The sequence below is a fragment of the Triplophysa rosa genome, linkage group LG9 (genome assembly GCF_024868665.1).
Source record: "Triplophysa rosa linkage group LG9, Trosa_1v2, whole genome shotgun sequence".
NCBI classification, from domain to species: Eukaryota; Metazoa; Chordata; class Actinopteri; order Cypriniformes; family Nemacheilidae; genus Triplophysa; species Triplophysa rosa.
Window position 1 is genome coordinate 19,005,541 of NC_079898.1, and position 14,424 is coordinate 19,019,964.

Sequence of the window (14,424 nt, forward strand, 5' to 3'; positions counted from 1 at the left end):
TAAGTGAGCTGTAAACAGTTCTTTTTATCTTTAGTCAGCCATGTGTGCGGGTGTGTTTGTGTGCGCACGTTAACACCAAGTGAATTGTGTGTTAGAGCCGTGCTTCAAACATGCACACCCTGCGCTCGCACCGAGTCTATTCTTTACAGTTTGTTTTCTTTTTCCCTCCAAAAATGTAAATGATGTCTCACTGCTGTTTTTTATTATATGCAGTGGAAGAGTGGGCGCACGGCTTCTGTGGCAGGGTTTGCTGATTAATTTCCTGAGGTCAGGGCTATTGCGCCGCACTCAGTGATGCAACATGGACTCACAGACAGCCAGAATTTTCTCATAAAGTCAACAGAGCAAATTCAGCCGGGATAAACTGCATTGGCCTTTTCACTCAACACTTCACGTATCTCTGTGCAACTCTTCCTGAGCCAAGGGACAAAAGTTGATTTCAGTTGTTTACATGCTAGTTTTATTGATAGTTTTTTACTTGTATGTAGTTAGGCTTTTCATACACATCATAAACAGTATGAGTCAATCATCACAGGTGCTCAGTCAGCTCTTATAGGCTACTTTGTTCTACTTAGAGTTCGGCTTAGTCTTGGTCTTGGTCTAACTCTGATCAGATTTTAATCACCTAAAGTGTTGGATTTACATCTGAATTATTAAGAACAAAGTAACAAAAGTTTTCAAAATAGTTTTTTTTCCTAGCGCCTCCACCGTAGTTGGATTGTAAATGTACGCAGTCTCGCCACCAGGTGGCGCGTATTGAGCGCTTAACGGATGCGCAAAGCGTCCTTCAGATCAGGGAACGCGTCTCTCTGCTGCTCGCACAAAGGACCTGCTACCAGCATCTCGGAGGAATAAATGCTGAGTGACAACAACAAACATTCTCACAGTCAACAAATCAGTATATAAATGTCTGGAAGTTTATTTATTTAGTAAAATACAGTCTTCTTTTCTGTTAATGTTTTAGATAAATCCACTAACACAAAAACAATAAAAAAACATACTGAAAATGTCACATGCTTTGAACAACAATTAAATTTTTTTTGCACAATTAGAAGATCGTCTAGGTTTTTTCACTTTCACAGTTTACTCTAACGAAGGTGTGTTTGACCCCAGGAGGAAAAGTTTATACCAAGAATTTCCATGCACTTCACTCGTATCGAAGAGAAGTCTCACATTTACCTTTTCTATGTAACGAAAATGAAGCTCGTGCACTTAATCTGTCTTCACTGGGTGGGGGTGACAAACTGACTAATGGTTTTGGGACGTTTAAAATCAGTCTCTCATTTCTTTCTCGCAGAGTGCCGAAGTTAAAAGTGACAGCTGTATATTTACCTTAATTAATACAAAGAGACGCTTGATTTGTTGCTGGCCCCTACCTTGAACAGAAGCTTTTTTTAAACAAGAATTTCTTGACTCTCTATTTTATGATTTCATGTTAGCGTTCATTTTCTGTTTTGTTTCTTGTGCAAAAAAAGTTAAGCACTTGTTTGTGTTTTTTTATTAATGTTATTTTAAGTGTTATTATTAGTAGGCTATAGTACAATTTTGTGCTGTTCAGTTTATGAATATTACATTACATTTACCAAACATTACTTTTAATTTGCCTTCGTTTTTTTTCTTTCATTCTTTTAAATAGCCTATTGAACCTTGTAATTGGTCGGACTTGTAAACTTTATTGCCAGGATAAAAGATACAGCGAACTTGGTCCTTCTATTTATATATTTTAGTGCTGGTTTGGTCCTCTGGAGTTGAGCGCTGCTGTACAGGAGGAAACTTCACTTCTTCTTTTTTTATACCTGGGAAGAAAAATTTGTCTCGATCACTACTAGGACCCAACAACAGATATAAGGTCCAATAATAGTAGGTGCCGAAGTAATCTAGCACTACCATTTGAACATCCAGTCAGACATACAACTGCCTGCAGATACAGTGCTGAGGAAACTTCACTTCAGTGTATTGGGGGTTTGGCTGTGTGACGTCGCGGGTTGGGTTACAATAAAGAGGCGGTTTGACTTTGGGACCACAAGACAGAGCAAGAGTAAGAAAGAGAGAGTTTGTACCCCGAGTAACCAAATCCTCACAGCGCACAACCGCTGGAGCACAGCTGTGCGAACTTCGAGGGTTTCCCCGTGTCTCTGCTGCGAGAACATGCTGAGGAAGACGAACATTTCTCCGATGCGTCTGAAACTTTTGCACTGACTTAAAACTTTTTGCTGCTGCCGCTGTGAGGAGACTTAAGTGACTCTAAATCATTCTGTGGATCGTCCTGTTTCACCAAGAACTGGTAAATACATTCTCATACACTCTCATAGTAAAACCAAGCATTTACTCTTGTTAGTTTGCAAGAAATAGTCTGTGTATTGACAATGATTTCCCGCAGTAGGCGTAAAGAAGAAATGTGGTGTTCAACTACACTTTCAAAGAATTTGCGCGAGAAATTTCTTGTAAAGTGTACTACAACTTGAGAATGCTTAAATTGTTGAAAGCTTATTTTTATCAGTTATCAACATAATTGTCATGCAATGATTTAAGTAATTTGTTGCGTAAAAGAAGTAACTGCAGTGTAAGAAATGTTAAGCTTCAATGGGGGTCTGTTTGGTCGGTGATCAACAGGTGGGATGCTTCAAGACGAGCGCGCCTTCAAAACTTTTGTTGATAATATTTAGTTTTAAACGAATTTCAAATATTCGTTTGCAGAAATAAATTGTTTTCCCTGCGTAGAGGTTCCTCATAATATTCACAGATTCATATGACTGAGAAATCCAGATTCTTGAGGGAAACCCTTAACATCTCTGTAAAGATCAATGTTGGTCTATCCATATAAAGTTTATTGTTATAAAATGTGTTCAAATACGCATTCGTTAACTACAGACGTTCGATTTTATCACAAGCCTGTAACTCTAAAACACGAGTGACCTTGTGTGGTCGGTGGTCTCAAGTCGTGTATGCCTTGAATTAACGCACACATGCAGTGATGCTCGGAGAGTAGAAATCGGCAGTTATTCGTTTGTTAGTTTTTAGTGTACCCGCTCTTCTTAGAAATAATGTAGTCAGCAGAACGTCTAATAATAAAAATAACATATTTTGCTTTATTTTAATTATTTGGAAAAAAATGTATCTTTACCCATTTAACTATTTAACACCAAGAAAGCGAAATATGTTTTTTTCGTAACGTACGTATTTTTTTCTAATATTATGAAAATATATTTCAAGAATTTATAAATTATTGTGTTTATTTTGGGCTGCATGATTTAATTTCACATCGAACATGCCACAGTATTTCTAGCGTTATTCTAAATACCCAATGCTTTTAATTAGTCATGATATGAATAAATAAATGTTAATGTGTTACAAAAGTTTAAGTGTAGCCTAGTTACTTTACTTGTTTTGTCAACAAAAAAAAATAATTACCACGTAACCTATTGGATGCCCCCAGCCGATGTGATACAAAAAGGCTTCTGCTCAGAAAACATTACGCACAATTTGGCAGTTTTGTTATATTTCTAGATAGAAAACGAATTTCGATATTACACTGAACATGGTTTTAAGATAAGGAAATTAAAATAATATAAGTATATTCATATTTGGGCTTACATATTTCAGTTTTACCAGCTTAATATCTTGATCTGTCAAGATGCATCTGGTGCTATATATTGTGGCTATTGTTTACAATATAATATACAATATTCTAAAAAAAAGATTGTGTTTATTGTGCTGTTAGTAGGCCTTTACATCACACATCTACAGCCGGTAGGCCTTAGCCAGAATACTTAAATATATTTGTATATTTAGTAAACAGTTTGTCCACGGTGTTTAATGAATGGTTTGTTTCCTTCTCTCCAGGGTTAAGTGATCACATCCTTTCGGGGGGCTGTGCGGATAAAAAGAAAACATACACTTACTTGATAATCGTTGCACAATTGACCAAAGGCCCGTCGTTAACGCATAGATCCCGAGACCATGATTAATTCCTGTAATACACGTCGAGATTTCTCTGTGATCTCCATAAGCGCGATAGGCGCACATTCACACCTACCGAGAGCGCGTCTAAAAGATAAAACACTGATAACCTCTGTGCTGAATGAGCTACTGATGAAAGCTTTTAGAGCAATCGCGGTTATTGATAAGGAAGTTATTGATAGAAGATCCTTTAACAGAGACCACAATCAATATGTATGCAAAATAAGTGCGCCATAAAAAAAATACAGGCCTCTTATTTTTAGGACGGTTGGTGGCAGACGCATGTGTGTATTTTTACACGGGGTGCAAAGAAGTTTTTTTTTAACAAACATTCACAAAAATTGACTGAATATTCACAAATATATGTTACTGATTTTGAGGCGGTTATTTCTCTTCTAAAATCATCCCTGCACTCAAAAAAGGTACAGAAGTTGTGACTGGGTGGGTGGGGGTGGAACAGAACTCAGCAAATTGTGGTGTGATTTTTGAGACCCTTTCATCACCTTGTCTGAGATAGACGTCTCTGGCCCCACAACGCTGATTCTTCCTGGCGTGGGGGACAAAATCTGGTGTGATTTATCCTACTTATCCAGACATGGGGGGCAAATCCGTCTAATTAGGTAAGAGTGTCCCGAAAAAATGTCCAAGCATTTGTGGAATCCCACGATACTGCAAAAGGGTTTTGTCAGGTATACCAAAATGCGCTTCGTTTAGTAACATCTATTTTTTACCAACGAAAGTATTTTTTCACCGGCTAGACATAACGTTTCACTTCACATAGTGTATGAACGGCTAAGTTTTCTAGATGATGATGGTGTCTGATGGATACCCCACTGGCGTTAGATTTAACGGTTAAGCGGATAGTTCAGGTGACACATTTCCCCTCTGTCGCTCATTTTAAAGGTATGTGGACTTCAAAGGGTTAAGAGTTAGAGTCTGTTCTCGGCAGCGAGTCCTGATCTCCTCTAATGACCCCCGTAAGTAAAAGTCAATTACTTCTGCGCCATGATCAGAGCGTCCAAATCCCCGGGGAGCTTTGAGCTTCACAAAGACTAATTAGAGCTATTTCACTCTTTATTTACCGCATCCTGAGTATTCAAGACCGAAATACACACATTAATCGTCACCAGTTCTACACGTTTCTTTAACTAAAAAGCTTTCTTTCTTTCTTTGTTTCTTTCGAAACACTATCCATTCCACTGTTTAAATTTCGTACAAATCGTGCAGCTCCTGCCTGACCCCTCCATCATGACCTGAAATCCTTATGGTAGCGCTTTGTTTTCACAGTAATCTAACACACAACACAGCCTTGCGTTTCACGTGGTACTTATAAAACTGGAAGAAAAAAATCTTCCAGATGAAATGAGTAACACTGTAAACACACCAAGCCTGTTTGAGTGTATGTGTGCGAGCGCGCGCGTATAGTTCATGATGAGACAAAGAGCAGTTATTGTGCTTTGTGTCTGTTCTCATCCAACCTGATTAAACAGTCGAGGCAGGTATGTCACCTGCTGTCTTTCTCTCGTCTTCCTGGCCATGGGCATATTTTCGGCATGCAGAAGACGCCTACGCCAAAAGCGTACATGAGCACACGCAGACACACGCATAATCACACTCACTCACCTGGCAGCTTGCGTTCATTTTCGTCAAGCCTCGCTTGACGAGTACAATTTATGGCTTGACGTGTGTGGGTGTGGGTGTGGGTGTTTCTTTTTCTCTTTTGGGGGGGGTGTTACTCTAGTATGCAAGGCCCTTGAAATATTTGTATTTTTAAGTAAAAAATTATAGTGTCGATACGATGGAACTTCATTCATGTAGCATGTGCAACTGCAGGTGTAGCATTTTAGAGACCCTGACACTTTGTGTTTATTGTGAAATAGTCTCAGGGTTCAGATGGAAGCAATAAACTTGAAGCAGTTTGGATTGAACCCGTGAAGCCGTCATGACAGTATTAGCTGATGTTTCCTCTCCGCTCATTTCTCTGTTTCTTTCTCTCCAGTAGAAACTTCCTGCCATTCCTGGAATTCTCCACATCCTCAATCCGTCAGTCATGGGCAGTAAGACACTTCCAGCACCAGTGCCCCTTCATCCCTCTCTGCAGCTGGCAAACTATTCCTTCCTTCAAACCTCGAACGGGCTGCATCTGCCTGCTGACCACATGCCCAGCATCTACAGTTTCAGCGCCCTCCACGCTGTCCACCTGCACCAGTGGACTCTGGGCTACCCGCCTTTCACTCTGCCACGCTGTACCATCTCTAAGCTGCCTGGCCTGGTGGACGCCCGCTTTCCGCTACCCTCGATTCCTCTGTTCCCCCACCTCGTGCAGCCCACCAAGCAGGATTCCCCCGGGCCAGGCACCGGAGCATCTGCAAAGAACAAACCCCGTTTTGACTTTGCCAACCTGGCAGCGGCTGCCACGCAGGATGACGCCCTGAAGGCAGAAGATCTGAGCACTAACGGCGGCCACATGCGTTCACCCTCGTTAGGGTGCCTGCTGGATGTGGCCAAGCTCTCCTCGCCAGAAAGAAAGCCCAGCCGAGGACGACTGCCGTCCAAGACGAAAAAGGAGTTTGTGTGCAAGTTCTGCGGCCGCCACTTCACCAAGTCCTATAACTTGTTGATCCACGAGCGCACGCACACAGATGAGCGGCCCTACACTTGTGACATCTGTCATAAGGCCTTCAGGAGGCAAGACCACCTAAGAGACCACAGGTAAAGACGCTGATCTGAGACCAGTCATTAAATTACACGCCTATTCATTCAAGGTTGCAGTAAATCATACTTATAGTAACAGAAACTCTGCCTCACCCACAAAAATCCTCACTGCCTGTGCGATCATGACCTCACTATTCATTACGCATCCGGTAATGCCCTCCCTTTGTTCCAGGTAGAGAAAAATAGGGAGTAAAAAATATACTTCGTGCATTTGTTATTGAAATAACAACTTTAACGTAAAGTCAAGGAATGAGGTTTGCCGTACAAAGCCTGAAGCACAAAAGATGTGCAGACAAACAAATCAGTTTTTATTTTCATAAACCACACCTGCTTTGGTGATTTATGGAATTTGATATTCCAGTGCTATAAGAATGATTGAAAGCAGTTGAGACATGCTATAAAATCATCGCACAATTCTTTAGTAATGATACAATCTTGGCTCTTTTTCGGAATAATAATTATCACAAGTTATACATCATGTTTGCGTTTTAATGTGTATTGCCCAAAGATTTGTTATGACAATGCAGCTAATTATCGCACTTGCTAGTTCACAGCACATTTTTGGCAGCGATACCGAAGCTCAGCATATTTAATCACAAAGAAAATCTGTTAAGTACGTTGTAAAAAATGTTCATGTCCGTTAAAAAAACCACACCCATTTACACTCCTTTTCTCTCTTTTTTATCCAAAGGTACATCCATTCCAAAGAGAAGCCGTTTAAATGCCAAGAGTGCGGAAAGGGTTTCTGTCAGTCCAGAACACTTGCTGTCCACAAAACATTACACATGCAGGTCAAAGAGCTTAAACCAGCCAAGATAAAGTGAGAGCAGCTGCCTCCATCGATGGGGACATTAAAACTAAACCTAGTAGTGACACCAGCCAAAGACATTGTCATTCCAAAGCCACAGAGACTTGATGACTGAGGCTCTTTCTGCACATGGCATAACACCAAAGATGGATTAGACCTGACAAAAGATCATCTTGAAGAGCAATAACTCTACAGCCTACAGCCATGATGCCTTAATGTTTGACTGATACAACAGAATGGAGATCCCGGATGAGAAGTCATGGACACAGCAGCAGCTAGAACATGGATTTAAGCATGTCAGATCGATTTATGTTTAGCAAAGAACCCAGGTGAAATCCTGAAGAAACAACACCAAAGAGTACAGCTACAGTGAGATGTGATCTTAATCTGCTCTGCTCCGTTCTTAATGAACTATTTTTGTAAACAGTGATTGTTTTTACAGATATTGTTGATGTTGTGTTAATGAAGGCAAACTCTTCAGAACCTATGCAGTTAACGGGAGCCCGGAGCGGCACCACATTTAAAAATCCAAAGACGTCTTTAAACTATGTAATTCCTCCTTTTGTACAGATTCCCTTTTGTATTGTAACTAATATTTGGCACTTTAATCTGATTATTGATTATTTACATATATCACTGGATTCCTTAAACTTATTTTTGAAAATAAATAGTCGTTTCCTTATCAAAAGCTTGTTTTTGGTAGTGAATGCAGACTCTAACCTAAATAAAGAATGCTCTCGTAACACAACCCCCCCCCCAAATTACACAGATTAAATCTTATTGAGGAATAGAGCCTAAACTATAATTTAATATGAAACAATAAGCATGGATAAACACTCTGCTTCACACTTGACTGAAATGATCAATAAATAATAATTTGAAGACAGGGATTGACTCATATTTGCCTCAGGAACTGACATCTGCCACTGTCTTCATTAGCATGCTGACGAACGACCCAATTGCCTCATCCAAGTTTTAAATCACTTTAAATGTGTGTATTCAGTGTCATCAGAGGGTACAAAAGTACACATATTAATAGAGATGAGTGTAAACAACCACACCTGCAAACACAATTCACAAGTTAAAGTGTTTAAAGAGATAAAAAGGATTTCTAAAGAGATCCTGTGGCTTAACACAGCACACATGCTATCTAAACAAGGTAGCATGTTTAAGCTCCAGAATTATCACTTGAAAACAACAGGCAGGCTTTGAGGAGCATTGCTATAAAAAGTTCATCACAGGCTGTTTCTTATAGGTCCAAATGAATTGGTTCATTTCCGAAATAAAGTTTCTCAAGACTTGAACCCACACACACGAGGAGAGTGCCAAACGCTTCCACAACATCTGTGTCGCAGCTCTTATTCTACAACCAGAGCATGTCTCCTGGGTTTGTTTGCAGGAATTCTAAAGTGTGTGTTTGTGTGTATGGCATGTGTGTGGGTTTGTGTATGATGTGAGTTTCCGTGCACTGTCATGATTACTTTAGTTCTGACATCATTTGCCTTGGCTGAAGTAGGCAGAAGTTTAAGAATTTCTCCCGGAGTCGTTTTACTGTATCTTGAGATGTAATACGGTGTTAAGAAATGATTCTCAGATAGAAATAACAACAATTCCATTTACATATATATCACTTGATTTAATTATTATTTTTAAATAAAATATGAATAATTACTAATAAAGTAAAGGGTAAGGAAAGATACATTAATACAAACAGTATACAATACATAAGATCTGTTATAACTGTTAATTTCTCACAAGTATCATAACAAAGTTTTGCCTATATGTGAAGGAAAACTGTCTGTGTATTATTGGTAAATGTTTCATTATGCATAAACACATCCTGCCCCGATGTTCAACCTTTCCATCACCAGGATAAAGCGAGACACAAATAGAAAGAGACAGTACGCCTCGTATAAATATTGTAATATGAAATACAGCCCACTAGAGCAGAGAAAAAACTAACCTGGGGGAACAAAAACTCTCCAAAAGCAAAAGTCAATATGTTTTTCTTTATAATTACATACTTCCCAAGTTGACTGCAAGCTCAAAACCGCCGTAACAGTCAACCTTCTCAAAACCTCAAAAGGTCTGAGGATGATCAGGGTTTAATATGGGATGGTTTAACTGGCTACGACATTTCACGACCTATCAGGACTCATTCTTAAATGTTTTTGGTATCATACGCATTGGAAAGTCAGGACTGGTTGTTCATAAAAACTCATTAGTGTTTAAAAAGGAATCAGACTGGAGCATAAAATCGGTTCTGACAGAAGTATACGCCTGTTCTGACATTTATCATATACTTTAAACAAACAATCCCTATGATGCTTCAGATATGGTATGAATTACAGCTGCCGAGCATCGCTGCTTGGTTCTGACTCACAATCATGACCTTATTGCTAAAGTTATATTCTGCGAGTTTTTCGAGCAAGTTAACTGAGGGTTAAGGAGAGCCACAAGAGAGAGGGAAAGAGGGAGGATACAGGATGGAGATGTGCCCTGTCCTTCATTCCCCTGGCTGCCCGGAACCCATCAGTCCATCAGCATCACTAACTGACCCTCCACCGAAAGAGAGCCAGGGACACACAACCACACACAGATGCACACATTCAAACCTGTTGTATTGCTTTGACAACTAAACATTTTACACCCCATGTGTGAGGGCTGACACAACTAAATTAAACAATGTCAACATATTCCTATAAATCTGCATATTTAGTTCATACACACACCTTGCAATACTGAATTCATGGACACACCCACACGCACACACACACACACACGCACGCACGCACATGCACGCACAGCACGCACACACACACACACACACACACACACACACACACACACACACACACGCACACACACAAGTGTGTCAATTGTCATTGCCGGCATATGATTTAATGAGATGTCCGTGGAGGTCACCTGGAGGGGCAGACAGTGGCTCTACGATGACACATTTACTACACAGGAGCAGGTGACATCACACACCGGACTGAGTAAGAGGAACAGTTCGCAGAAACACACATGTACATGTACAGGATGGGGTGAAGTGCAGGGCAGCAGGATGGAGAAAGGACACATTGACAGACAGACGGACACACACAGGCCTCCTGAGCAGATGGCTTCCTCAGACTGGAGGAAGAGGAAGTCAAACAAGCAAAATGTGGCCATTAAAATACACAAATGTAAAGACACTCACATATAGAGGTAAATGACTCATTTTATCTATTATGTTTGGAAAAGATGCAATTGATACAGACAGCGACTTTAATAAAGCTCTTCTATAACGTTTTCAATTGCTATTCTAGGCCGTAACGTAAAAACTATCTAGAACAATTTTGACAAGACTGTAAGTTTGAGACACACCCTAAGTATGTCCAACTACTTTTAATGAGAACATGAGAGCTTTTGTCTTGATACAACCGTAGCTTTTTAAATCGTTCTTACACCTTTGGAATAACCAAAATAACCACACACACACATTCTCACGTTCAACAGGTTTTAAAAACTTACAGTATAAATAAGTCATACATCATAACATAACAACCCTAATGAAAAAATCACCCCTCCAAGACTCGCAAGTGCCAGCGGCTCAAAACGCACCTCAACTCGGTCAAATATTTCTCTTAAATTTGATGTGACTTTTATTTTTATGCAGAGGCGCAAGTGAAAGCAAAGCTCTCATTAGAGCTGATCAGACTGGGAAACGTTCAGACCCGTAATAGCCCAATGATTTCAGAACAAACCTCAATGTCTTTGTTTTCGGTTATAGACTCAATTTAAGTTGGCACGGATCGAGGGTCATATCTGAGGTAAAAATTTAAACGGCGGTATTTCAATCTGGTATCATTTTCACTTCTGAGTTGATTTCATTCGGGCAGTGTCTTCACCGAGCAGTACATTTATTGGAGAAGCAATAGACTAAACTAAGACAAATTACTCTGCGCTAAAGTAGGGTTTGCGGCTCTGAGATGCACGCAAACTGCTTAATACCCTTTATGGTTATTTCGTAAGTATACAGTAAGTAAATGTAGACTGAATCTGAAGCTTTTATTGACCAGGAATTTCGTCTCTTAAAGAGCGGGCAGAAGCGGTGAGTGTAATTGCAGAACAGTGGTCTGATAATGATACACACAAAGTGCCCGGCTTCTGTTGGGCCAACCACATGATCAGGACCATATTCCAAACCGCTGAAGTACCTTCACACCACTGCGGTAAAAAGCGCAAAACGTTTCACCTGCAGAAGGTTTAACTCTGTCCTTTCATTACTGAGCTATCCATAGAGACTGCAATTACGAATGAGCCAAACTGGGTTTAAAGTACAGCATGTGCATTTTGTACATAGAGCTTTAAAGGTAAATTAACAATAATGATCAGGAAAATCCTTATGGGGCCCATCTGAGAGGCACATGGGAAAGCAACGGGCAGAGTACAGAGAGGACAAATTCCTTGTGTAGAGAAATGTATAAAAGAAACAAATCTGGCAGACTAAAACACTGCGAGGGCCTCAAAAGAGCGATTCTGATCAACCAATAAACCCCCATAAAGTGTGGATCAAATATACAGTTAGTGAACGTGAGCGATGTTTGTCCAACACAGCACATTACCTCAGACTCCTCTGATCCAGAGACAGAAGTGTTCCCATGCCCGAGATTGGGTTTTATTTGATGAAATACAAATTTATTGCAATAAAACCAGTTTATGATATAATTTCACAAAACAAGCCGGAATATAATTGAAGTATGATTTGACTGGGTGCGGGCCTTGAGAAAGATTCAAGCATGCCAAAGAGAAGGAAAGCAATTACCCCTGGAGCAAAATCTGAGGCATTATTGGTCAAACACTGCAGGGTAAAATGGCCCTGTTTGCAGTTTGATTGGTAATTTCAGCTCGTTTAAAGACGTTTGCACTGGGCCTTTAATTTATCAAGCCTCCATATCAAAGCTGAAGGGCAGATATTGTACACTTGGACAACGAGAGACTATTTGGTTCCAGTTTTAAACCACCTAATGGAACTTACCCCTATTTAACCAGGGACCTCTCATTGCACTATGTAAAAATACAGACGATGTGAATACGTTTTTTTTTCTAAGGCACTCTGTTTTGGCTGGGTTAAAACTATGTTTACAATTAACCATTGCTGTTTGATTAAATTTAACCATTGATATGATCAAATGCAAAACTTGTGTGCAGTTTGTTTTGATTAAGCATAAATTTCCTCGGTGTCCTGTAGGTATAAAGTTTCATATAGTTTGATTCAACGTGACCTTTTGATCCCCATTCAGTTTGTTTCTGTTAAAAAGCACAAGCAGCCCGATTCTAATCTTTTTTTGTCGTAGTCCTCCTCATATCACATGCTGGAACACAATTTACGATCATTTCTTAGCCCTGTACAATTGTCCTTATCAAATGACTCTTTCTGCATTAAATAAATAAAATTACCATGCATACATTGCAGAAGGAATTTTATAAAACTAATTCAGATTAAAATCCCTTGTTTTCAGAAACCGTGTCATTTTTAATAAACACTCACCACAGATTCACATATTAGCTGTTTTGTATTGTGCGGTATTATTTAACCAGCGTTTTCAGAATTAATGGAAGAAAAGACCAATAGCATTTACATCAGCACACTGAGTCCTCTCGTAAAGCTCTCAAAGTTTTTCCACCGGGACAACAGTGCTGAACAAGACTTACGCTAGTTCAGTCTGATATTTAAAGCACTACCGCACCAGTTTCACAGACCTCTGGAAGGACCCTACACTGTGTACGCAGCCTCAAACAAGTTATTACACCCCCATACTCTCTGGCTCAACACATTACTGTTTGGCAGGTTAGCTGAAATAAGGCAAACTATTAAATAAATGGCTTAATTGGTCATTAGGGACACACCAACATGAACTCTGGCTCACCGGTGTCATATGTTGAAACTCCACCTGTAAATTTGCCCCGCAAACAAGAGAAACATTACTTTTTATTGCCTCTCAAGTGGCTGGATTCATGCTTAAAATAATGATTACTTGTGTGTGAGAAGCAAACGGCAAATATCTTCACCTTGAGCAATACGGAGGGACCACAATCCAGCGGAGTGGGTCATGGGAACTGGATGAAGGGCTGGATTGATCAAAAGAAGCAGAGCAGTATTTCATCTAGTTTTTTCCAAGAACATCAATCCAGTAAGAAACAAGACTGAAATGAGATCTTAATAAAGATTAGATGTTTATGGATCCAGTTTGCTATTTATGCATCTGTCACGTGATATTAAAAGCCTTATTTAGCAGCAGTCACTGATCTCATATAAAAAGCGATTAAGAAAACAAAATATAATATTTTGTCATTCATCTCCATTTTAGTTTTACTTCATGAAACAGGTTACAGAGCTGGATGCTGATTGGTCAAGAGGTTTCATAATATAATAAAAACATTGAAATCAAGATATAAATGCTGGGTTAATTTCAACCCAGTGTTGGATCAAATAAGGTGGGTTAAACGAACCCAGCAAATGTTTATATTTGACCCAACCATGGGTTAAAACAACCCAGCATTTTTTAGAGTAGTACACAATTCCCTCATGTTTTCTTCTCCGAATATGAAATAAAGCAGCACTTGTAAGTCTAATAAAAAAAGAGATTTCAACATTTAAAAGTGTTTAATAAAAATACAATAAACACAAAGAAATATTATTAATAGTATTGGGGCCTATCAATGCAGTCAAGTCTCTCCTCATTGTAACCACCTGCTATATGCACATGAAACAATACAAATTTTTAAAAAATCTATACAAAAGGAACGAAAATAAAACAATTGTAGAAAGAGAAACAGATACAGAGGCAAATAAAAATCAAAGGTTTGTCATAACAGTGCATGTCTGTCATCAAACTGACAAGCATGTTACAAGTCAATTTGACTTAAGAAATAAGAGAGGTATAAACAATTTT

General features: G+C 39.4%; 1 protein-coding gene across 2 annotated transcripts; it reads left to right on the forward strand.

Annotated features, from left to right (window-relative positions):
* The first annotated feature begins 2,031 nt into the window (after window positions 1-2,031).
* osr1 (odd-skipped related transcription factor 1) lies at window positions 2,032-8,360 on the forward strand. Of its 2 annotated transcripts, none has more exons than XM_057343037.1 (3): window positions 2,032-2,284; window positions 5,960-6,672; window positions 7,367-8,360. In XM_057343037.1, the coding sequence occupies exons 2-3, from the start codon at window positions 6,011-6,013 to the stop codon at window positions 7,497-7,499; spliced, it is 795 nt and encodes a 264-aa protein (XP_057199020.1). In that variant the 5' UTR covers window positions 2,032-2,284; window positions 5,960-6,010; the 3' UTR covers window positions 7,500-8,360. The 2 variants fall into 2 exon arrangements, with proteins under 2 accessions (XP_057199020.1, XP_057199021.1); XM_057343038.1 differs by having other exon boundaries at window positions 5,963-6,672.
* The last annotated feature ends 6,064 nt before the right edge of the window (window positions 8,361-14,424 follow it).

Bases quoted from the DNA above. Each gene is read 5' to 3' on its own strand.
- osr1 (XM_057343037.1), top strand. From the start codon at position 6,011: ATGGGCAGTAAGACACTTCCAGCACCAGTGCCCCTTCATCCCTCTCTG. The intron at 6,673-7,366 runs GTAAAGACGCTG...TTTTATCCAAAG, and splicing joins GACCACCTAAGAGACCACAG to GTACATCCATTCCAAAGAGA.